We start from the raw sequence: 25,928 nt of genomic DNA, 5'->3' as shown, positions 1-25,928 counted from the left end.
TCGATATGAATTATTTGAGTTGGATCACAATTTAAAACAAATGAGTGAAACTTGAGTTAAAAATTAGATTCGTTTTCATAAACAAATTGACTTCTAGACAATTCAAATGTTTGAGTTTGAATTATATTCGAATTGGATCCAAAAAGATATGGTAATCATCATTTGACTATGATTCATACAAGATAGATGGGAGCCTGAGCTCTTAAAATCCTCCTGACACCCTAAAAATTGGGGTATTCTCTAACTTGCAGAATATCCCCCAAGAAGCATCTCCTTAAGGAAACCGCTTAAGCAACTACGACCAACAACTAGGGTTGGATTCGAGCCGAGCCGAGCTCGGCTCGGTTTTTTAATGGCCGGCTCAAGTCGGCTTGATTCGGTTACGGCTCGGTTCGACTCATTTTTTATATCAAAATGGCACCGTTTTATGTATATATATGGATCAAAACGACGTCGTTTTGTATAAAAAATTTAAAAAAAATATATACCGAGCCAGCTCGAGCTCGGCTCGGGCTCGATCGAGCCGAGCCCGGCTCGTTTCGGGCTCGAATCGAGCCGAGCCGAGCTCGAGCTGACTCGGCTCGAGTCCAGCCCTACCAACAACAAACCACAAGCCTTAAATCAAGAATTATTTCCTATCACCTAAATAGAAGGGACACAAATAGACTCTTTAGCCCAAGGCTCCAATTGTACCTTTGTTTAGTCGAGAATCACCTTAGAATATATTGATGTTCATTTCACTTTACTTATTAACAATACATTTATGGGGCGTTTGGTTTGGTAATATTTGATTACTAAAATAGAAAGATTACTTTGAAGATAGATTACTTAAAAGATTACTGGGTATAAATGATTACTATGTTTGATAAAATTTGATAGGTATAAATAATTATTGTGTTTGGTTAAAGATAATAAAAGATTACTAGTAAATTATTTTACTTAAATGCTTTTGAATATAATTATTTTAAAATATTTTTTATATTATTTGTCATATTAATTAAAAATAAATTTATTTTTATCTCAAAAATTTAATAAATAATAATTTTTCTATAATAAACTCAAGATTATCCTAGTAATCTTTAAATACCTAAGGTGAAGGTGGTAATCAGATTACCACTTATATTACCTGTCATGTCAGCATTGATAATAGAAGATTACTGTAATATTTTATTACTGACAAATCAAACAAGGGAATAAAAGATAGATTACCAAGGTAATTTTAAAAACCTTCAACCAAACGCACCTTATATAGGTAATAATGTATATTCATAAATCTTAGAGTGCTAAAATTGTGATAGTACAGACATTAAAGATAATTAAATCAATAAAACTATATGTACACACTTTTAAATATATATTTGACGTGTTATTATATAATTGAGTGATTTTAAGTTAATTATAAAATAATATCCAATCATATATGATGACACATTAGCAATATACTCAATTATGTACTCAAAAGTGTATATATATAGCATTGGTCAATTAAAACTCAAGAAACTACGGAATAAAATATTAGAAATATGATTGATAACATGATAATAATATTGTATTTTAATTTTATAGATCAAAACCTAAACCACACAAAACCAAACCATGAGAAGAGATTAACTAGACAATGCTTATAAAATTAACAAAAACGTTGTGCTACAACATTTTGGCTTGATCAAGTTTGAAGGCTAGGGGGGCCTTCTAAGCGAATGTAATCATACAAAATCCCTTGGAAGGGGGTTTGGCTTCTTGACTGAGTAAGATAGAATGTGTTGCTTCCTTTGTAGAGTTTATTGCTTGGAACATTTGTACTATAAAACCTATACAACCCATGAATCCCATGTCTGGCAATGGCATTGTCCCTTCCCATTAGCCCTGTTGAGAAATCAGGTTTAGCAACATTCGCATCGTTGATTCGAAGCTGTAAAACCATCGTAAAAGTTCATCAGAAGAAGAAATAATATTGAGATGGATCTGTTTTTACAAGTGACAGAAAAATTTGTGTTATACCTGAAATTCGGACTCAGAGGCTGCTGCCATGGCCACTTGGAGTGTGTAATCTCCTCGACTATCGACATTCGGAAGCTCAAACATTATCTGCCGTGTGGTTGGTTGATATGTCCGATTTCCTGTATCCCTGCAATGCAATTATACAACTTAAGCACCAGGCCCTGGAAAATTAACAAGTTTTTCAGAACCCACAAAAAGTTTCAGATGAGATGAAAATACCTATTAACATGAGCAAAAAACCAGTCTCGAGTATAATCACTGATGCCAATTGTGTACTTGAGATCATTATAACCATATATATCTGCATATCTTGCCCATAATCCATATTGCCTAAACCTGCTCAATATCTTTTTTTTTCAGAATCAGGCCAAAATAGTGCAGAACTTTGTACGTTAACATATAAGTTTTAGTATGGTATTGGAGTTACTTGTCTGTCGTCCGGTTGGTGTACAGTCGGTTCATGAGTGTCGGATAAGGTTCTGGCACAAAAAATTCAGCAGCGGAGCGATCAGGAACACCGATTTCCCACAATGTAGGACCATTTCTAGGAGGTCAATACACAATGGCTCCCAAATTGACTTCAGATCCTGTGTTAAACATGTCAAAGAGGCAATAGTGCATTGTTCAATTAGGCCAAGAGAAAAAAGTTCGTCTTTTTTTTCTTTCAATTAGACAAGTCATATTGAAATCAAAATTATATTTTACCTGCTTGGACAGTAATATTAGTGTAATGCTTATAATCTCCAACAAATCCAGGGACCCATGCATACAAATCATAATCCCCCTCTCGAACGTTTTTTATGAAGAAATTCCCTTGCTCGTCAGTTTGTGTCCAGAACTGATAACCCTGGTAAAATTATAATTTTATTATACAAAATAATTAGTTCCTCATTACACTTCTAAGCGCCAAAAACATAGAGTTAATAAAAAAATAAAGATAAAAAGCTTCAAATTAACCTTGGTTTCTGTTTGCCATGATCCCACTTGTCCAGGTGCTGCCAAGCCCACATAAGCATATTTTGCCCCCGTTACACTCGGATTGATATATCTGAAAAACAAAATGAAAGAAGTAAAATCTCTATGCATAATTTTAATGGTAATAGAAACCCTTGTTGCTTGTCAAGAATATGTTATATTGGACATATAAGTGTGTAGATCGAAACTCATATTATACAAAACCATTGACTTATATTAAAATCAAATTCACATATTTATATTCCACCCATTTTACTCAATTTTATTATATGTGAGACTCTCTTTTTATTTGAGTCTGTAACACCTCTTCTTAAGTGTAACCATCATAGGTTGTTAGACCGGCCACTTGACTCAGTCGGTTTTTGACTGGGTATGTTATCACTTGTATCTAGGAACACTTTAGACTGCAAGTTTGCCGTTTGACTCGTATTCTGATACCATATCAGAAATATATATTAGACCCATAAGTGTGAAGATTGAAACTCAGATTACACAAAATCAATTAATTTGTATTAAAATTTAATCCATACACTTATATACTACTCACTTATATTGTATTTATATATATTTTTATTTAAATACTACCTATCAAAGACTTGTAATTGACCAGAAATGTTTCCTCTTTGACATGATTTAGGGAAATCTTGAGACTGGGGGAAATCATATGGCCAGCTTTCAACTTCTTTCCACATCTAGTAACAAGGGCCAAACATTGAGTTGGTGAAATGTTATTTGTAAAACTTCAAATATTAGTAAGACTGATTCACGGAGTCTGCTAATATTTACACCTGAGCCTTTGCATCTTTCCAAAGATCTCCAAAGATATCGTTAGTCGATGAAGCTTGGTTTAGATAGATAAGAACAGGACCCAGTACTTTCTTCCAGGGCTCTCCATTTCGATACTTAGTATCTATATCCTTCCCACCGTAATGTGTACTTGTAAACATCTGCCAATCAACATTCCCAAATTTCTATCAGTTTTACCCATTTGTATATGTATATAATTGCTCTTCCTGCATATAAACAGGGAGAAAAGATTAGATGTGGAGGGATTTACAGATAGAATGGTAGGGCCGACATGGGAGGTGAGATCTTGCTTCGTTGGACCAGATGACAGGAACTCGTCACTGGGTGTGATAATCCAAAAACCCACCGGTGGATTGGCTGATATCCATCCCTGTACTTTGTTATCTTTGTTTTCTGATGAGTACTGGTACTTGTCATCCACCTGACCCCTCCATCAGAAAAAAGCAAATTCGGAAGAACTTAGAATATTGAATCCAAATGAATCCATCTTTCACTATTAATTGAAGCTTCAAGAAACCACTAATGGCAAACCTCTCCTTTAAGTTCAGTATTGATGGGCTTAGTCAAGAGAACGGCCTCAGGGTAGGCAAGTGGCTGACCCGTTTCACGGTCTTCCGGCATTGGCATTATTCTTTGCCTCTCGTCCGAAATTGCCATATAATGGAACCTAATGGATGTTTACTTTTATTAAAACATGTTTTTAAAACCCAGCCGTTCTCCACCGGTTAATTCACTAATTTAAGGTTCAACCAATTTACTTATTATTAAATTATTATATATTTTTTAAGTGATATCAAATATTTAATATATTTATAAAACATATAAAATTTATTATAAGTAAATCTGTAAAATAATTATTATTAATAACCAAATATATTTCCTAATTTAAAAGATAAATTTCAATTTAATAAAATAAAAAAATTTTAAATAAACAGAAAAACAATTTTAAATAGGTGAATCAAATAATTGACACTTCATTGCATAGATAAAGAAAAAACTCGATTATATATTCTATTATTAATTCAATTAATATCTTAAAAATAGATAAAAACTGTCTACGAACTGTGCATTAATTTAGGTTTTAATAACACTGTTAATAAAAGTTGGTTTAATTATTTACCTGTCCTTTTGGAGCTTGAAAACGGCTCTAATTTGATCCATGTCGACGTCCGGCCACCCTGGTTCGCGTTCCAGAATGGCATACGCATAAAATCCTGAGACGCCCCGCCGCATTATGTACCTGTGGAGTTTAAATGAAACTGCTGTAAATCAACTTCAATTCTTTGTTTTTTTATTCTCATTTTTGAGAATAGTAATTCTTGCACTTCACCTTTTGTCTACGTTTAAAGGGACGTGCGGGGAATAATTCCATTTCTTTGTGAATGAGATCTCTACTTGGTCTTTATCTGCCATTATCACCTGAAAGTCTGTTCCTTCTAATCTGCATGTACAGAGGATTTCTATATAATCATCAACAGAATAAATTTTTTTACTGAATATGAATTCAAGATAGAGAATTTATTTACTTGTCGAAGTTGTCTGCTTCTCCTGGATTATGCCAAACAACGTCCCAGTACCCCCGATCATCTTGATCATTATCTATTTCCAGCACATTATCAATTCCATTATACTTTATTCCTATGACTTCGCCATCCGGGCTCGACAGAGTCACTTGCACTAACCCATTACTCATTACCACCTGAAACAAGAATCTAATTAGCCCAGAGGCTTTCCCGAATATCAAAAACGTAAATAGTTTTGAAGTAGCTGTTGAAATCCGTTTGTTATTATTGAAATTTGAAGCTCTGTGGTTTTACTTGTCTTCGCCTTTCGGTATTCAATGCGACATCAGGAGATTCCCACAATTCTCTGTCGCTTATACTCCTCGTAACTTTTCTGCAAATAAGCAAAGAAGGTGTTGCATAAGTGGAGTCAATGGGATATTTCAGAAGAAAGAAACAATAATGACAGTTGTTCTGGCAATTAAACTTGATTAGAAGGCAAAAATAAATGAAAATTTAATGAGCACTGTGTTAGAAAATTTCCCTGACAATAATAATATTTTGTGTTTAATAAAATAAGTAATTTGAGGGTAAGACAATTTAGTGTGTGGTTTTAAGTTATTAGATCTTTGATGGGAGGATCTATTAATCTCCTATAAATTGGTGGGTTCCTTTTTTGATGTCTAACATTATAAATTTGTTTATTGAAACCTATCATAAGAGAGATTATAAAAACAGTTCAATTTTTGGATAATTCTTAAGGTTCGAAAGATTTAAAGGTACGATTCAAATAAGTTTTTTCACCTCCTTAATTTTAATTTTATATTTAGATTTATTGTATAATTAGTTATTTTATATGTTATGTGTAACTATGGTTGATCCGAATTAAGTTTAACCCGTGGGTGTTAATACGAGATTTAAACAAAAACAAAAACAAAAAGATGAGGAGGAACCTAAATTGGGTGTTCTTGATATTCCGAGAGGAAACTCCAGTGAAGAAATGCAACTGAATAAGCATTGCTAATAAGGCTACAACCAAACTCCATTTAGCATTCCACCTTGCCATCTTCGTTCTCTTGATGGGCAAAACCTGCATTGCAAAATATATAGAACAGATAGAATGCCTCTTTCAGCAAAGATGAACTCAACTTATAACAAAGAAATTAAACCAGACGATAAAAGGAAAGCTCGATGGGTAATACATACGCCAAATAGAATGCCTTTTTCAGGAAAGATGAACTCAACTTATAATGAAAATTGTAGGACTGAAAGTAGAAAGAAGTTAATTAAGACCAGAAAGGAAAGCTCAAGTGGGAATATATACCAAATAGATTGCCTCTTTCAGCAGACTGAAAGAAGAAAGAAATTAATCAACACAAGCTAAGGAAAGTTAAAGTGGGAAAATAAATAAAGATGGCAATTAATATAGAATCTGGTAAAAGAAGGAAATTCAGTCAACATTCTAACAAAGTAGCAACATAGACCTTTATGAATCTTTTTGTCTTGTGGTTTTGGGGGTTTCCCTTCTATCCTAAACCATAAATAGAAAATAGGTAGTTAGTTCAGACAACAAAATTAGATACATATTTAATGTGTGTCATTATATAATTAAATGATTTTGAATTAAAAATAAAATAATATTCAATTATATGATAACATATATAAATATATACTTATTTGTATATTCATAAACAAATTGAGTTTAAACAGATTCATATATTTGAGTTTGAATTCAATTCGGATTAGATCTAAAATTAAATTATTTTCAATTCGAGTTTAAATTTCAACTCATCAATCTCAAGTTAGACCTTTTGGATCTAGACCTCTTGGATACGGACCAATCTTAAATTGACCATTGTTTGAGCTCATCGATCTGATGGCTAATATTATTTTTCTACCTTTGTGAAATTAAACTTTTCTTGTCAAGCTGGCTCACATGTGAAAATGATGCGATTAAGAAGATGGTAACACAAATGGTTGAAAATTTAAACAAGTTTTGGAATCAGATTCATGGTTTTAGGGATAGCACATGTTTTAGACCTTAGACTTAAAATGAAGTTGTTAGATTTTTTTATTTATTTTTTGGTTATTTGATATATGGAGATAATGGAAAAGTTGAAATAATCATAAACCAATAATATTGTCCAGAGTCGCTTTGTCAGTATAAACCTAGGCTGACAAGTTATACCATTCAAACATCTTTTGCTTTATTTTCTTTTTAGTCCGATGCTTGTGTTGGTAAGGGGTTTCTATCAAGCTTTGATATGTTCATGAAACAAGCGCCGAGTAGTAGCCACAGAATGTCAAATTTTGAATATTATTTAGAAGAAGCAACTTTTACGTAGAATTCTTGACTTTGATGAATTGTTTACAAAAGATTGCTTAAGATATTCTCGCTCTCCCAATCTCTAGTGTTACTTTCGAGTTTGCCTTCAGCACTGTTGAAAAGGCAGCAAGATCATATCACGGCAGACTTCATTTAGGTGGGTTTTACTGCCCAACTGCATTTCAAGAATTGATTAATGACCTTAACATTTGGCTTGTAAGTGAATTTTGATATTTTCAGTTTATTTAAATTAGTTTTATATATTTATATTGAAGATTAGTTGAGAGTTTTGAACCTTTGGATACTCTCATTCTTGTGGATGCAATGCTTGTGTTAGGCTTGAACTGTTAACGATGTGTACAAAATTTTGTTATCAAAACATGAAATTTGTTGACTCTTTCAGTTACTATACTCTTATTTGGATAACAACAAACTAATATGTTTGTAAGCCCAGCAACTAATGTTTTTACTTAAATATAAGTTTTAGATTATAATAATTCAACTAATATACTTACGATGATTAAAACGTTAATAAAAAAAACAAAACTCAAATAAAAAATTCTTAAAGATTTGAAAAAAAAAAAAGTCAAGTTTAGGTAAATGTTTTTATAATCTTTAAATATTAATGTTTATTAGAATAATTATCTGCATATGAAACTCTCTAAAAAATTTGTTATCATATCTTTTAAATTTTTAGGTTAAAGTGTCATTTTTTAAGCTTAATAAGTAAAACCAAATTTTATCAAATTTCAATAACCTATTTGAAACCGCGAATTTTTTTGGAATAAAATATCAAATCTCAAAGTGCAGTTTTAATAAATTTTCTTAAATGAGTTAAATTGTCATTTTTCAAATCTTTTAATTTCAAACTTTATGAGTTAAACTGAATTTTATCAAAATTCAATAACCTATTTGAAATCATGAAATTTTGTGGACTAAAATGTTATTTCTTTAAGTTTGGTTTGAATAAGTTTTCTAAAACGGTTTAAATTGCCATTTTTCAAAGTTTAGGAGCGAAACATAACTTTTCAAAATTTTAGGGGAAATTATAATCAAATTTGGTCTACCAAATTAACCGACCGAGCTTGTTGAATTCTAACTATCGGATAATCTAGAAGTCATATTTTTAGCTTTCAAAAATCCGATCAACCAAATCTCTTTTTAGCCAACAGACTTGAGCGACAAAATTTGAAATGGCTAATGTCATGTAGACACCATGATAATGCCACATCACATTCGGTTGACCGAAATACATCTGGTCAATTGAAATTTGTATTTCTTGAAACTTTATAACAACTAGATTTGTGCATAATGACTATTTTTTTTTTAGTTTTCTCTATATAAACCCAATTAAATGCATTTGAAATCAACTTTTGCATGCTAAAATTTTCATACAATTGAGAGCAAAACATACTTGAGCTATTCACTTACAAATCTTCTTTTCTAATAAAAAATCTTGAGCAATTCACTTTCTTGAATTCATATATATCTTATATACTCTTTGAGAGAGTTTTTATTTCAATTTTGTATAAGTTACATGATGTAAAAGAGTGACTTTCACTCTTATTGAGACTAAAGATTTTTAGTAATAGAATTTTGTCTCTAATATCTATAAATGTTATAATATCACCTTAAAAATTATTTGTATTGTTAAAGGAAAACTTGATTAGAGTTTTGTCAACCAAGAATTAGTAAAATATTCTAAAGAAGATAGTTTGGAAGAGTAGACGTAAAAACGGTTACATCAAACTATTATATACCATGTATTTGCTTTTCTAATCCATTAATCTTTTATTTTAAATTATATGTTATTTTGTTATGGAGATTATTTGCAATAAACGTTTTTATAAAGCACACTAGAATTAGTCAACATTTATTAAATGGTGTCAATTGCATTAATCCTTAAAATTGATATAAATAATTTTAAAAGTCCTAATTCATGTAATGATGTAAATTAATGTACCTAATTATGAAATACATAGTTTTGTTGCTAAAGAAATGAGAAAAAAAAAATGATATATAACATTAAAAAATACAGAAGATGGGCGACAATTTTGTAAAATAGATCAAGGAATGACAACGTTACACTTATAAAATAATATATATATAAAAATTATTTCAATATATATGATTTACAATAAAATTATGCATATCTATTTTCAATGCACAAATAAATACACACTTCATGTTTGTCATCATATAATTAAATGATTTTGAATTAAAGATAAAGTAACACTTAATCACATAATGAAATATAAAAATATGCATTCATTTGTATATTCAAAATAAGTACATATAATATTGCTCTAATTTTTATGGTTGAACATCTCTATCTGTGCTTTATCATTCAAAGGAAATTAAGTCTCTTTAGTTTTCAAACTGCTTCTCAGCCTAACATATGGTGAAGCAATGGGGTTCTAACTAGTTCAACTAAAATTGATTTGAGGTTGAGCTACCAGATCGTAGACCGAAGCTGGAAACCTTTCTGAAAGGTGATTGATCACATTGCTCAAAATAGCTATTAGAAATGGAAGTACTACAGAAACTAATGTTATGTCCCAAATATATGCAGCTAGCTTACATAGACCGAATAAACTTCAAAGAGCAAGTTATACAAAAAGCATATGAAACCCCCAGCATTGCAGATTGTAACTGCATCGTCTCGGAGTCTGCAGGCATTAAGCAATAGAAGTTTCTTGCAAATTAGCTAGCTACAGGATTTTCTAAGCAGATATATGAAGATTTAGTTAAACTACTGTCCTTCTAAGGTTCCAAGGGATTCCTTGAGAAGTCTCTGCGCCTCTTCTCTCCGCCTGGACAAAGCAAAATGAAACAACTACAACAATCAGAAAAGTCCACCACAGCTAAAATGATATATTGTCAAGGATACAAAACCACACGTTTTTTTTTTTCTCCTTTCTAGCTATGCATCAGTATTACATGCTCGATGTTTGAGAATAGGAAAATTTTTCTCAAGTCATAGTCAAACAACCACTTAAGTTGTGCTCAAACAACACACTTAAGTTGTACCAAATATCCGCTGAAAGATCATATGATCAGGAGTAAGAAACTACAGCAACACAATATATCTTCAGCCAAGCAAATCTCAAGCTAAAGGGTGATAAGGAAGGAAGGTGGTAGAACACTTAAGATGAGTTTCAAAATCTCAAAGGGCTAGAACAGAACTACATATCTTTATATTCATTTAATAAGCAGAAACCTTAGTGTATGCCAACTTGACAATAATATCATTTATTTTAGAAGCATGTTCTAAAACAAATTGATTGAGATCGCAGCAAGATGATCTCAAAGTAGTCCACTGAGATAAACTAGGAAAGCTGAGAAATAGCAAGGTCAATTTATCTCACTCAGGTACCTCACAACGATGATAAGCAACATGGGAAGATAAACATAGCAAATTCAATTCTCTGTCTTTTGGCATTAACCAATCATTCAGCAAGAGCAGTGGGGCTATTCAACTACTTGAATTTTCTTATTGTTGATGAACTATATAACCAAATATCAATGACAATAATCAGGACTGAATCACACTCCTTCAGTCAGACAATTTCATTTTCAAGAAGCTTCTAACTCTTTCAATAAGTTTTAAAATATCATACCTCTTAATATCCTCAACAGCTTGTTTACGGCGCTGTATCTGAAGTTCTAATATGTGTATCAATGTTGCTCTAGCCTATAAGTCAAAAAACACAGGACAATAAGTGTGGGGCAGATTTCCCATAAAAGACTGTTGGAAAGTATTTACCTGATGGGGACGTAATGAATTGAGAAGATGATGTAAGTTCTTGAATATAAGGGATATATCTTCCACTCTCCTAGCATATTGAGATGGTCTCTCAACAAGGATATCAGCAAGCTCCAATATGTGCAACTGCAATTCTCTGTTCAGAGACCTCAGTTCTTTCTTAAAATCTACACAAGACAGTGTTAGGACTGTCATCACCATATTATTTATCATAGGCAAAACAATGGCAGGAGTACACATCCCCAGCGACTATCATGTTACCTAACACCACAATCTTCTAAACCAACTCACTTTCGAGAGTTTTCTAAGTTCGCAGATACATATGTGCAAAAGTGAAAAACCAAAGCAAATAGAAGCATACCAACATTTGGTCCCTTCGGATAAAGTTGACGCACTCCTTGTTCTTCCAAGCTTGGGAGCACATCATCAGTCTACAAATAAAACCACATAAAAACCTAACAATTAATATATAAAAATACAATGAGAATCCAAATCACACACTAAATAACACTAAATACAATTAACGCATATGCAATCAACCCCACTATGTGCAATTGAAAAAAAAAAAACTTACAGTGTAGTTGCCACCATAACAAATGTAAGTCCCTTCAATAGGAGGTGGTGGTGCTGGAGCTGAATTAGGGTTTTCTAAGTAATCTTTGTAGAGTCGATAAAAGGGGGGTGGTGGTGGATATGTAGCAGTTGCCATCACCAGAAATCTCTTATACTTAAACCTGAAAACACTATAAAAATTTATACAAATAAGATAAGGGCTAACAAATTTCGCATCAAAATTCATTAATTATAGCCAGAAATAACGCCTAGAACCATCATAATAAAATTAATGACATTATAAAACCCAGAAATTTAAATTGAAACCAAAACAAAAGAGCAAAATCGAAAAACCCACCAGGTGGATCGGAAAATTAAGCCAATTTAATCCCAATTCCAAACACTTTTTCCACTTTACTTCGAGCAAAGGATGAGCGACGGCAGCTCGAGGGATCGCTGAATGGCTTGACGCTGGATTCAAAGGAGTGAGGCTTAAAGATATTTTGGGTTAATTTTGTAGTCCCTACTGTTTATAATTTAAAGGACTTTTTAAAGTCATTGTACAGGGACCGAAGAAGCATGTTCTGGTCACGCCTAAGACAGTTGAAAGGGAAACAGTTGTGTAAAAAACAAACAGAAAATGAAGTGCAAGGTAATTGCAATTACTCGACAAAATCTTTTATTAATTTTTGAGTCTTATAGCATTGTTTTAGACTACCTCAATTACAGTTTTTTATTAAAAATTAGGCCAAAAGACTTCTTCCTACCCAGGGTTTTTAGTTTATTTTCAAATTCTTTTTTATTAAGTTTAAAAAATTTAAATACTTACATATCAACGGTTGAAGTTAAAAAAATCTGTTAAATCTAAAGATATAATTATTATATAACCACAAATATTAAAAAAATAAAAATTTATATCATTTCTCTAGCTAAATTTTAAAAACTCATAATTTTCTTTTATCAAAAGTTATGAAAAGATACATTTTCCCCCTGTTAAGGTTAACTCCAAAGAGTTTAAAGTTTTCTAACACTCTTCTTCGCTTTAACCACCTTCTTAGCCTGAGACCAATAACCTTTCTTTAATACTTTTTGTTACTCGCAACAATAGATAGCGTGACAGAATCAATCAAATCTTATTTGTCAAATTGAAGCGCAACTATCAAAGATGAAGACGAAGAGTGACTATTGAAAACAAAGGGCAACTATTGAAGATGAAGATGAAAGGTGACTATCCAAAACAAAGACGAAGGGCTACTATTGATTCAAATATGAACACGAGCACACAACTTCTGTTTGATGAATGAGATTCAATTTATTCCGTTAGGTCGTATATCATTGAGATTGACAAAGAGTGTCGGAGAAAGAAAATTGTCGGTCTCAAACAGAGAAGGTGTCCACAACGGAGGTCACTAGAAAATCCTAAACTTTTTTGAACTAACCATAATAGGAAAAAAAATATAATTTTCCATAATTTATAGTGGAAAAAAAATTTAAGTTTTTAAAATTAAGATGGAACAGATTAAATAAAATTTTATTTTTTAATATTTCTTATTGAACAACAATTATATCTTTAAATTTAATAAATTTTATTAATTTTAACTATAAGATAATTAAATTTTTTTAAATTTAATAAGAGACTAAACTCACCTTGGGTGGGAATAAATCTTTTGGCCTAAAAATTATAATGAATTGATGAATCAGTTATTTCTAGCATAACTTTAATTTTAAACCAATTCAATAAAAAGGAATAATAATAATATAATTTTAACTTTATCACATAAGATTAGCCACGTGAAAAAGCTATTTAATTATTCGTAAATAATTACTTGAAAATAAATATTAACAGCCCGAAAAATAGAACCACCCGTGCAAATAGTGAAGCGCAAACATGAACTCGCGTTAATTAGAGAAGCAAAGGAAAATCTACTTCCCAATGTTCAATTCCACTTCCAAACAGATACAATAAACGAAACAAAAATAAGATTTTCAGTTTACTACAAAAAGAGGTCAGAACTGAAGGAATCTGAAACAATGGGGATAATTAACGAACTCCCTTATTTAGACTAACCATGCGAGCTGAACTATCCATCTGGGAACCCCTTGCAGCTGAATTCCGTTGGCCTCCAGAATATCCGCTTGCTCCTCGTAACTGACCGGACCTGTCCCTTGTATAACCACCGGGTTGTCCTAGCGCCAATGTCCTCCCACCGCCTGCATATCCTGACCGGGTAGTTCCTTGCCTTCCCAGAGTGTAAGTTGAGTTGTCCTGCCACTTGCCAGCTGCAGCAGCATAATCCTGGTTATCCCTCCGCCTGAGATCTAAGCCACCGCCACCTATTCTCGCCTCAATTGCTCTTTCATTACTTTCTGCAAGTATTGACAGCTTCTCTACTAACTGGAATGCCAGAGTCTGCAACCTTGAGTGCTCAATTTCATGGAAAACAATGCACTGTGTAGGCTGATCCCAGCTAGCGTGAAGCTCCTCGTTGATCATCATCTTACTAACAATGCTGTGAGTCTGGGCTTCCGAAAGGTCAAACATTTTTGTGAGTTGGTCCAAGCTTATCGAATCATATGATAAGGAGTAGGTAAAAAGGTAAGTCCTCAGAGCCTCTTCCTTAATCTGGGCTTTAAGCATCTCCAGCACACTCTCCCGGTTCCTGAGGAGCTTCCAGACATCCAGAGAGTTGATGACATCAAAGGCCTTCTGAAAGTCTCCCTTAGTAAGTGCCCTGGTGGCCGCCATAACATGGTCCCTGACATTTTCTGGTGGTCCAGTGAAAGTTTGCCTCTCACTCACCTCAAGCAATCGTCGGAATGTCTTGCTTATGACCTTACGTTTAGCATCATGGATGTTGGCTGCCATGTTAGGGACCTCAAGTAGCATGGCGCAAATCAGATGGACAGCCTCCAGTAGCTCCAGATTTATGTGCATATGGTATGGCATTTGTCGTCTTCTTTCAAGCCTTTCCTGATAAAAATCAACAACTTAAAGAGTAAATTAACTTATAACCTTAATTCATTTGTAATGTACTAACTGTGAATCCTCTCCTTTCTTCTTAGAAAATCTAAAATTTATTTAAAATATAAATAGCCAAAGTTTTCAACAGCCAACTAAACCTGGACTTTTTAATTCTTAAATAACAAATGCCAATCAAAGAGATCTTTAAGTTTCTCTCCTTTCATGGCACTTGAGCCTACAACAAATTCATTTTGCACGATAGCTACTTACAATCAAAGAGATCTTAAGATTAGCCTAGGCTCTGAGAGATATCTACAAAGACAAATCAAGAGAACAGAAGAAAATAATGAAAAGAGGCTAAGAAAAATCTGCAAAACATGCTTTTTTCAGTATTCTTTGAATTGCTCGATTTCAAAAACTAAGAATCATATTTAAAATTTATATCAAGTTGGCACTAGATCAACAAACAAAACAGCAGTAATAATTCAATCACACTTCCATATTGAATGCCCACACTATGACATTCAGTTAAAAAATACTGAAGAACCATCTGCCATGAAACACAAGAGAAAAGCTTCCAGACACAAAGTACTTGTTAAGAATGCACAGAGTATCATCTTACATATAAAAGGCCATAAGTAGAGATAAGTACCTGTTCAGGAGTCTTTTCATGGTATCTACTCTGTGAAACACCTTGGGCAAGCAACTCCTTCACCCTTCCACCTGAGTACAGTTCAGAAAGGCAGCTGTGTGCTTCAGCAACTAGTCCAACCCTAAATGCACATAGACCAAGCTGTGCCATAGCCCTGTTAAAGAGTATCTGGGATAAAACATCCATTTGCTGAACATTATCTTGTAAATGACTCATTAGAAGTAAGTCACGAGCAGTTGAGAACTCATCCAGGAGTGCATGGTGGTAAATATCACAAAGCATTGCTCGGGCTTTCGTCCTCTCATCTCCATACTTGTATATGAGGGAAACTAGAATATCCATCATTGTTCTACTATTTTCAGGAAATGTGGGCTTTCGAGGCACAACCTCAGGAACAACAATAAATGCAGAAGGTCCCCTACTCTCCTCCTCACCAGCTTTCTCTCCATCTCCAACTCCTGCCTGGTCAGCCAATTTCCTCATAGCATCATAAACCTCCTGTGGTTTATAATAGATGAGCTCAACACGCCTTAAAGCTACCTTTGCAGCAGCCTTGAATTCTCCAGTCCTCTCCAAATAGTCCTGTACATCTTGAGCAAGAACTGACAGCAGAGGCTCATCCCTGAGTCTTTCGACATACTCACGTGTATGCGGATCAATGCTTTGCAAACTCTTGAAAAACTCAGTGTCTATCTTCTCAACAAAGGCAACCAAATTTCCCCACACCCGAATTGTCCCATTATAGTTAGCTGGCTTCTGTGTTTCATTCTCATCAGGTTCAATCATGTCATTCACTACAACATTAGGATACTGAGTAAGAATGTCAAGAACAATAAGCATATTTTGCACACACTTCTTCCACACAATTATTGGCATGTGTCCACTAAGACCTGGATTAACATCAAACTGAGCAGAGATAACACTAAAAAGAATTTCCAGCTTCTGACCAGGAGTCCTTGCAACCTTTGACAGGAAAGTAAGCTGCTCAACCTGCTCAAACCTTCCAGTTCCCTTCCTACCACGAGCAGCCACAACCTCCTTAAACTTTTTGTTAACAGTTTCCCATGTGATCTCACTAGGATTCTTGAATTGCTTGTCAATCAGCTTATCTTTCTTACTCAACTTCTTCTCCCAGCCCTTGTCATTAACATCATCAGCTTCTTCTTCTTCCTCCTCCTCATCAGCATCAGATCCTTCTCCAATTCCAATATTGTCAGGATCCTCCTCAAACTCTGACTCCTCGTCTTCATCCTCCTCAGAATCCTCATCTTCATCCCTCTCTTCTTCACTCTCAGGATTCTCCCTACACTTATTAATCAAATCCTCATATTGCTTATTGTTCTTTTTCAATTTTTGCTTCATGGAATTCAAGGCTTTTGCATTGCTGCTACTCATCTTCTTTTTAGCTTCCTTATTTGCCAGTGCTTGGTTCAAAAAGTCCTCCAACATCACAAGAGCTTTGATATATAGATTAGGAACCTTGACAGATTCAGTCACCCTCATGACCTTCTCAAGCTGCTTATTTATCTTGTCAAAACTCTCTTGCAAGCTAACCCAATCATTGATCTTCATAGCATTCTTCATCTGGTCAACTGTGGCAGTCATCTCCTCAAATCGTTTGTCCTTGGCTGACCTGACCACTCGTTTTTGACCATCAGAATCATCACTATCACTTGCCATGCCCTTCAGGTATCTGCTTCCAGCATTTTCATTAGGGGCCTCAGGTCCCCCAGTTTCAACCTCATCCTCATAATCACTCTCCTCCTCCTCAGAGTCGCTGCCACCCTATTGTGACAACACAGAAAAACAATCAAACCAAGACAACCAAAAAAAAGAAAAAAGTGAAACCCATAACCAAAAGATTGCTAGCATCCAATACTTCACTAGAACATAATCAAAGAAAAGAATGCATATACATTATTTCACCAACCTGAGTCCAGAAACGTGACGACATTCTCTAGTATGCAGGAAATCACAAAAGTCAATAATCTGAAACCATACAACAAAACGAGGAGTTCATCAGTACTAGCAACCCAACCATTGAATCCATAATAAAGTAGCAACAACTACAAGCCCACTACAAGAAACTTCAAAAAAAGTACATCAACGCAACAGTACTTCACCAACTACAGTCACCAGCTTCATTGGCAAAGAAAGAAGTCCAAGAAAAAATGAACTTACAATTTCGTGAGATTTATATGTCCAAAAAAATTTAGAACAAAAAATAATAATAATAAAAAGAATACCAAAAAAGCTCAAACTTTAATACAGAGACAAATTATTTCTTAGGGTTTATCAAATCCTTAAAAAATTAATCAGCAAATAGTTAACTAGTGAAACTAACTATAACACGATAAACCAAAATTAATTAAAAACAAAAACTAACACAATCCAAAGCGTAAAATTCATAAGTCAGATCGCCCCAGCAATTTAACACACCCAAACACTTAACCAATTCCAATATCAGCATTCTCATTTCCTTTGCTTTTCCCAAATTTTCTCGACAACCAGACAGAAAAAAAGAGCCGACTGATAATGCGATAGAATTCTTACTTGCTAGAGTTTATCAAATTCAAAATTAAAAAAAAAAAAAACACAATTAGTTCGTTAATAAAACTAAAATACATCAATAAATCGAATTTATCAAATATATTTCAATATTCAACCTGGAAAGCGAAGCAATTTCACAAACTAAAACTATCCAAACACCAAAATTCTGGTATCAGTATTCTCAGCTTGTTTTACTTATTACAAATTTTCCAGGCGATTTTTCTCCGGTGCCAAACAGAAAGAAAAACAAAAGAGATTACCTGGAGTGGAAGATTGGTGAAAAACGAAGCTGGGCTGCGCACAGAAAGAGCGTTGGTGAAGAAGCGAGACAGAAGGGTAGGGTTTGTTAATTATAAACGAAAGATAGGTTTTAATTTTGGGCCGGGTCAACGTACATTTATCGGCCCATATTTATTTAAAAATACCGACTAAGAGCACCCAGTTAATTTTTTTTTTTTAAAATGCATAATAAATAAATATGTATATATTTGATTATATCATCGTATAATTGAATAATTTTAATAACACATAAGTGTGAAATTATTTGTATACTCAAAATGAGTACACATATTATTACTTTTTCTTATATGCTTTGAGATGAATTCCATATTTGGAACTTATAAAAGCTTAATGCTAAAAATAATAATATTACACTTCTTAACTTTTATTACTAATTTATTCATTTACACTAATATATTTTTATGTTACGGAATAATTTTGAAATATAAATAAAAAAAACAATTAAATCATTTAATCAGATTAATACATATCAGTTTATATAGATAAGTTAGAAAAAAACTAATAATTAAGTGTAATATTGTTGGCTAAATAAACACTTTGATTCTTGATTGTACAAGAAAGTGTAGAGTTTAATCTTGTGGGGCTAAATTGTTTTTTAAACTTTTAGAAATAGCAAATCTCCTTCTCGGAAGTGAGTTAATTGTGTATTGTAAGTTGAAGAATAAAAAGACATCTTATTGTGGGTCATTTTTATGTTTAAGTGTATTGTTCACACCTAGGCAAATGGGGGCTCGAACTGAACCTGGCCCAAGCCCTTAAGGCTTGGTCTATTAAAGAGCCTAAGCCTTGAGGCAAGCTTGACCCTAACCTTGTCTCCAATTACAAGACCCAAATTGGATCTAAGACCAGGTTAGGCCCATAACAGAGCCCTTGGGCCTAATTTTTTATTATCATATTATTTCTTACCATAGGAATGATTATAGGAAATAAAGTTTTAAATGTTTGCTCCGTGTTTGGTTAAATAGAAAGGCCGTCTCAAGTTTTCGACAAATGGAACATGTTTGGCTAAATAGAAAGGTTGTAGACATTTTATGAATCCTTCATGAAAATTGTTACAAGAGGGCACTCTTGAGTTTCTTTATGTACAAGCTTGTAGTTGGACACATTCATAATATTGTGATTGACAATCTCGTAGTTGTGTGTAAATTAGGTAGTGTGCAATGTATGCATGAAGGGGGATTGCATTAGTTACGTTAACTCATATGGTTATGGTATCAAATCTCTACGTTAACTTAATTTAATCGACATAAATGAATACCATTTCAAAATTGGTTTGTAAAATATTTTATGAAGTTGTAAATGTTCCATTGTATGTATTGCATCTTATGTTAGGGATCATATGATGATATATCATTATTTGTACATAAATTTGTCATATTGTTTGTGTATATAGTATTACTTTTTTTAATTAAAGATAAAATAATACCCAATTACATGATCATATGTTATTATTTATACATTAGTTTGTGTTCATTATTTGTGCACATGTTTGTACTCATTCTTTGTGCAAATAGTGTTATTCTTAATTTAACGCTTAACCTTGTAGAACCCCATATCAAACTTCATATTCATTCCATCTCCTCAACTTTTGGTTTATTATGATGTTGCCCCTAAAGTTTTAATTTTTACATTTAAGTTCAACAATGAGTATGACGTTCATGCATCATGATATGATTGGATCAGACTCACTCATTAATAGAAATTGAAATCACCGAATTTGGAAGTGATTCACTATATATATAATAAATCTAAGATTTCTCAGTCATGACAATCAACTCTCTAGTGTGTGTGATTTATAAGTTCTTTATCATATTTATAGTGAATAAACTTGTGATTAATAGACAATCAATTAGCTCTTTATTCACAAACCTTGAGTGAATTCTAGTAAGACATCATGGTTGAAATGCCTTTTATAGTTTCTCACTAGTTTGAATATATTGCAAGAATGATACAAATGATATGTGTTGTACTTATACTCTATATGTTTTCCCCTCCCTCCCTCTCCCTTTACTTTCACATTTCATTTTTATTTTTTATTTTTATATACAAGTATTTTTTTCCGAGAAAAGTACATTTGAACATCTTTTCATTTATGACATTCACCCATGATTTGAATTTAAAAGGAATTATATTTATATCAACAATATTTTTATTTATATAAAAGTTAACATCTTGCATAACAATATTTATATAGATGTTGTGTCATAACATTTGATTGGACCTCTCTTTTAATATCCAAAAGAGAACTTTCCTTTTATACATAGTAAATTTGGTATCGTCTAGTCACTAGCCGTTTATTGTGATGTCCAAGTCTTGAATTTACTGTGCTCTTTGCACTGAAGGATTAATTAGTCATTGTTTGTTGGTCATTGTATCTAACTATACTTTGAGGGATGACTTCTTTTGTGTTTAGTTTAACCGTATAACATTTGTCTTTAGTTATTAAAATGTGAAATTAAAGAATGTTTAGTAATGTAAAGATCTCGTTGTATCTTTTCGGATAACGCAAGTTGACACTATCATGAAAGTTAACATGCTATTTGACGACAATTATGTAGATGTTAAGTCGTACAACAATAAAACTATATGTACACAGACTTAGTTTCGAGTACATAAATGATGTATCATCATATAATTATAAAATTTTAAATAAAAAATAAAATAACACATAATTTTATTATGATACATTATTTATGTATCTAATTGTTAAAACTGTATACATATAATATTACCCATCGTATAATTTGGTTGAACCTCTCTTTTGATACCCATAAGAATACATTTTTCCTAAACTATAAATTTGATACCAATTGATTGTTAGTTATTTGTCGTAATGAATTTTGAATCTATTATGACATTCGAACTAAAAAGTTGTTTAATTTCTATGACTATACTTGGAGGATTGATACTCATTTTCCTTTCTTCTTGTTAATATCCGCGAAGCCACCTAAAGATAAATGATTTGTAGATCATATGAATCTAAGGATAGAGTTTGTGTGGATACTCATTTTTTTCTCCTTTCATATTAATTCAACTTAATTGCATTTACATCTTATCAAACCGACCGTAAAACAGATGGAGTAAAAATTTATGTTAAAAGGAAAAATAAAAAATAGCCTTCGTTCGGTGAAGAGAAATGATTTTTTTTTTCGTAAGTGAACAGAAATGAATTTCTAATTACATAAAATAGTTAATGCCACCCGTTTAGTTGAAACTTAAAAGCTCTCCTACTTACGTTGGTTGTATGTAAATGCCATCATCTTCTCCATATATATATATATATATATGAGACCATTGGCTCTTGCAAGAATAGCAATAACCCAAGCGATTACTAAGGACTTTGAGTTTTCGCAAAAGCTCAATTTCCACTCTGTAAAAATCTCTTTATTTTCTTATTATATCTCCTTCATTCATCGCCTTTCCCTCGTTTTTCTCTTTCCCTATTTTTAGTTCTCTTTTCACCATCTTCTTCTTCCTCCCATCGTTTGGTTCCATTTCCCCCACGCCAAGGTAAAGTTATTTTGAGCTGAAATGATCCCTTATTCACCTATTGATTGGTTTGGTTTGTAGTTATATTGGTTCGTGTTAATAGAAAAGTATGTTGTTATTACGAAATGGTGCAACTTTTTTCTTGAAATTTTTTATGAGGAAAAGTATGAGAGGGAAAGGCAATTGTTTTCAAGCTCTTTCATTCATTCTACAACACAAAATGCATGAGTTCTGTGAAATGGGTCTTTTCTTTTGTAGGTAAATTTTAATATATATTGGTCTAACCATGAAGCTGTTCTTATTTCAAGCTATTTTCTTGATTCTTTTACGAAGAGGACTAAGAGAGGAAAATGAAAATGCAATTGTTCTCAAGCTTTTCAATATTCTAGAACTCAAATACATAAATTTTGTGAAATGGGTCATTTCTTTCTTGGATATTTCATCTACTTTGGTTCCAACTCCTAATTTCCAGCTTTTCTTTTTTAATCTCTATGAACAAAACTAAGAAGAGGAAATCAGAAATGTTCAGAAATGCCATTCTTTTCAGGCTTTTCCGTTAACTATTTTGAACATTAATGGTGTTGATGTATTTGTTTTTGCTCCAAGCTTCTGAAAATTTGGTGGTTTAATTTGATTATTTTTAACAGGTAGAAAAAGAGATCTTGGCGTCTTTCAAAGGCACAACGGGGGTCGCTCCTTCATATCCAGTGGAAAATTTCGATGATTGAGACGGTCGTTTTGGTGCATTTCTCGTGAGATCATTTAGTGTCACGGCAATGGTGGCCAAATGAGGGCTCCATTCTGCCGCTGATTCAGTCCCAACGGCGGCGAGGCAGAGCCAACGGTAAGATAATCAAACAGTACCGTAAGATAATCATGGAAACATCACTTACCTTCCAAGGGAGGAAATTAGAAAACACGTCATCCATTAAAACTCCAATCGCAGAAATGGAGAATCAAGTTTTTAGCAGCGCCATAAATTTCAAGAGCAAAGATTTTGAGGATGTTGAAAATCATGATGGTAATGGATATGGATGTGGTGATGGTGGTGATCAGTCTTTGAGATCGAATGGTATTTGTGAGAGGACAATGCAGCCGGCGGGGCTGTCGAAAACAGCGGGGAATCGGAGATATCAAGCTGCATTGAGGTTGCAAAAAGTGTACAAGAGTTTTAGAACCAGGAGAAAGCTTGCAGATGGTGCTGTTCTTGCCGAGCAGAGATGGTAAGTGTTTTTTTCTAGGAAAAAGAAAATAAAAATGTTCTAGTTTCCTATTAGCATTTTAAGAAACGTTAAGGGTAAAAATGTAAATAATTAAAAATGTGACTTTGTACAGTACATCTCTATGATTGATTGATTGAGTAATATTATTTCAATCAAGTTTTAAATATTTAATTAAATATACAAAAAAATATATCAAAACTGTGATTGGAATACCGTTTTAATTTTTATTGATTATATTATAAAAATATGAAATTCTTTAAGTTGGATCATTATCTAGCCATATTTTAGCAATTAATATTTAAAATAGTATAATATATAAATAGAGGTGTTTGGTTTGTTAAGCTCGTAAATATGAAAAATTTTGATACGAATCAATTAAAATGACGTTATTTTGATCAATTGTATAAAAACAATATCGTTTTGGTCTTTTTTAGTTAAGTATAATATCGAACCGAATTTTAAATTTGGTTCAAGCTCAACTTTTTTCAAATAGCAGAACTTGGACAGTTTTGAGATGATTTCGGCAAGCATGACCTTAGAACAAGATTACCCTATATGTTGAGCTATTTCTTGTTTTCTGACTAAAACATAATAAAACTTTAGTAAATTTAAGATCAACAAAGTTATAGATTAGGATTTTAATGGGGTTAGGTTTTTATTTTTATTTTTTTTATGCTAAAATTTTGGATACGCATGGTATAGGTGGAAGGCGTTGGATTTTGCCGAGCTGAATCGGGTTTCATTCTTTGACATCGGTAAGCAAGAGACTGCAATATCTCGTTGGTCGAGAGCAAGAACCAGAGCTGCCAAGGTACCTAAAAGTATTGTCAAACAAGGAGAAGCTTGCTAATTCATGATTGTTAAAGTTTCAATTGTTGGTTTCCAGGTTGGAAAAGGTTTGTCCAAGGATGAAAAGGCTCGAAAGCTTGCTTTACAACATTGGCTTGAAGCAGTAAGTCCATTCTTCTGGGAAATTATATTATTGAATGTGAAGCAGAAGATACATGACATTGTTCTTCTTCATTATTCTTTCGGTTGGCAGATTGATCCTCGCCATCGTTATGGCCATAATCTTCAGTTTTATTATGCAACATGGCTCCACTGCCAGAGCAGGCAGCCCTTCTTTTACTGGTAATGACAACCGGAACAACAACAAAATGAATTAACAACTTCTCAGCTGAGAATTTAGAGATTTTTCAAAGCTGATATGTCAGTCTTGAAAGTGCAGGCTCGATATAGGTGAAGGAAAAGAAGTTAATCTAATCGAGAGGTGTCCCCGGTGGAAGCTTCAACAGCAATGCATTAAGTATCTTGGTCCAGTTAGTCATCTATACTCTCCATTTGTTCCTCTCTTTTTAAAACCCTGTAACGGAGTTTGCTGAACAACAAAATTTCTGACTTGCAGACAGAAAGGACTGAATATGAAGTAGTGATAGAGGGTGCAAAGTTCTTTTACAAGAAGAGTGGGAAACTTCTTGATACCACTGAAGGCCCTAAAGATGCCAAATGGATCTTTGTTCTCAGTACATCCAAGAGCTTGTATGTTGGGCAGAAGAACAAGGGCACATTTCAGCATTCAAGTTTTCTGGCTGGTGGTGCAACATTATCAGCTGGCAGACTGGTTGTTGAAAACGGTATTCTGAAGGTAAAGAAGAAGCCATGGCTGTGTTTCTGAGGAATTAGATTCTTTTACCTCAAGTGGGTTTTGTATGCTGATGAGATTCATTGAAATTTACAGTCAGTTTGGCCTCACAGTGGACACTACCTTCCAACTGAAGAAAATTTCCAGGCATTCATGTCCTTCCTCCACGAGCACAGCGTGGATACTGGAAATCTGCAGGTAAATAAAGCACTGATGAAGTAAACATCTGATATAACCCAGAGTATGTGTAGTTAGATACTATTGGCAAGCAAAAACTTATGTCTTGTCTTTTTGCAGATATGTTATCATTCATATCTTAAAAAAGAAAAAAAAAACTTGTGTTATTCATAACAGATTTGTGTAATATTAAAGAGAGGCTAATATCTGATGTATTGCTTTTTTTTTTTTGGCTATATTCTGTTCAGAAAGCGCCAGCTGAGGAGGCAGAAGAAGGCTATATCAAGAAGAGCATCAGCTTGCATAGCACTTCATTAGAAGCAGAAATCTTAAAGCACACTGAAGCAACAGAAGCTACAACTTCAGCTCAAGAGGATATCGATTTGCAAGAAGAGGACTCTAAGGCTGCAGAAAGTTCTGGTAAACTAAAACTAAAATTGTCTCAACGATTTGGCTCAAAAATAACAAGATTTGAAGTACCAACAATAGGTGAAGTGCGTGACATTTTTAAGACAGATGTGCTTCATCAAAATTGTCAGTCACAAAGTTCAGAATCTCGTTCTGAAGATGATTATGAAACAGCAGAAGAATCATTTTCGTCAGACGAAGAATTCATGGTTCTGAAAAAGAATTTATTTGATGAGGATGATGATGAGGAAGAAGAAAATGAAAAGGACATCCTAAAAGAGAAAATCATAAGGAGGATAGATTCACATAAAGTAATGAGATCTTACCAATTAGCTCAGCAGTTGTCCTCTAGATGGAGCACAGGAGCCGGGCCACGGATTGGTTGCATGAGGGATTACCCTTTTGAACTTCAATGTCGGTGTCTTGAGCAAGTAAACTTGTCTCCAAGAGCAAGAGGTGCATGTTCGACTCTACTAGGTAGAAGTCCTCTTGCTCCAGACAAAGGCGAAAGTCCCAAAAGGGCAAGGAGTAGACTATATTCAGACAAAAGTTTATCTGTTGACTGGACTTGGGGGTAGAGAAGATGATATAGAAAT

General features: G+C 33.4%; 3 protein-coding genes, 1 long non-coding RNA gene and 1 pseudogene across 5 annotated transcripts; 1 reads left to right on the top strand and 4 right to left on the bottom strand.

The window, feature by feature from the left end:
• Positions 1-1,542: 1,542 nt before the first annotated feature.
• Positions 1,543-5,482, bottom strand: LOC123228562 (annotated as a pseudogene).
• A 4,611-nt stretch (positions 5,483-10,093) lies between these two features.
• On the bottom strand, positions 10,094-12,471 carry LOC123211816 (mediator of RNA polymerase II transcription subunit 7a). Of its 2 annotated transcripts, none has more exons than XM_044630741.1 (6): positions 12,288-12,471; positions 11,952-12,111; positions 11,739-11,808; positions 11,378-11,544; positions 11,232-11,305; positions 10,094-10,424 (listed from the first exon to the last, which is right to left on the bottom strand). In XM_044630741.1, the coding sequence occupies exons 2-6, from the start codon at positions 12,084-12,086 to the stop codon at positions 10,364-10,366; spliced, it is 507 nt and encodes a 168-aa protein (XP_044486676.1). In that variant the 5' UTR covers positions 12,087-12,111; positions 12,288-12,471; the 3' UTR covers positions 10,094-10,363. The 2 variants fall into 2 exon arrangements, with proteins under 2 accessions (XP_044486676.1, XP_044486670.1); XM_044630735.1 differs by having other exon boundaries at positions 11,952-12,120; positions 12,288-12,467.
• A 1,334-nt stretch (positions 12,472-13,805) lies between these two features.
• LOC123220174 (eukaryotic translation initiation factor 3 subunit C-like) lies at positions 13,806-18,487 on the bottom strand. Its single transcript, XM_044642216.1, has 4 exons — positions 18,354-18,487; positions 17,474-17,532; positions 15,544-17,328; positions 13,806-14,900 (listed from the first exon to the last, which is right to left on the bottom strand). The coding sequence occupies exons 2-4, from the start codon at positions 17,495-17,497 to the stop codon at positions 13,971-13,973; spliced, it is 2,739 nt and encodes a 912-aa protein (XP_044498151.1). The 5' UTR covers positions 17,498-17,532; positions 18,354-18,487; the 3' UTR covers positions 13,806-13,970.
• Positions 18,488-22,623: 4,136 nt separating this feature from the next.
• On the top strand, positions 22,624-25,910 carry LOC123217982 (IQ domain-containing protein IQM6). Its single transcript, XM_044639102.1, has 8 exons — positions 22,624-23,105; positions 23,808-23,916; positions 23,992-24,057; positions 24,148-24,236; positions 24,334-24,424; positions 24,511-24,750; positions 24,844-24,945; positions 25,173-25,910. The coding sequence occupies exons 1-8, from the start codon at positions 22,759-22,761 to the stop codon at positions 25,908-25,910; spliced, it is 1,782 nt and encodes a 593-aa protein (XP_044495037.1). The 5' UTR covers positions 22,624-22,758.
• Positions 23,928-25,793, bottom strand: LOC123217987. The gene is made up of 2 exons (XR_006502603.1): positions 25,659-25,793; positions 23,928-24,939 (listed from the first exon to the last, which is right to left on the bottom strand). It is a non-coding gene; the product is annotated as an uncharacterized LOC123217987 (long non-coding RNA).
• Positions 25,911-25,928: the final 18 nt, after the last annotated feature.

Source organism: Mangifera indica, chromosome 1 (genome assembly GCF_011075055.1).
Source record: "Mangifera indica cultivar Alphonso chromosome 1, CATAS_Mindica_2.1, whole genome shotgun sequence".
NCBI lineage: Eukaryota > Viridiplantae > Streptophyta > Magnoliopsida > Sapindales > Anacardiaceae > Mangifera > Mangifera indica.
This window is presented reverse-complemented; position numbering and strand designations above follow the sequence as displayed.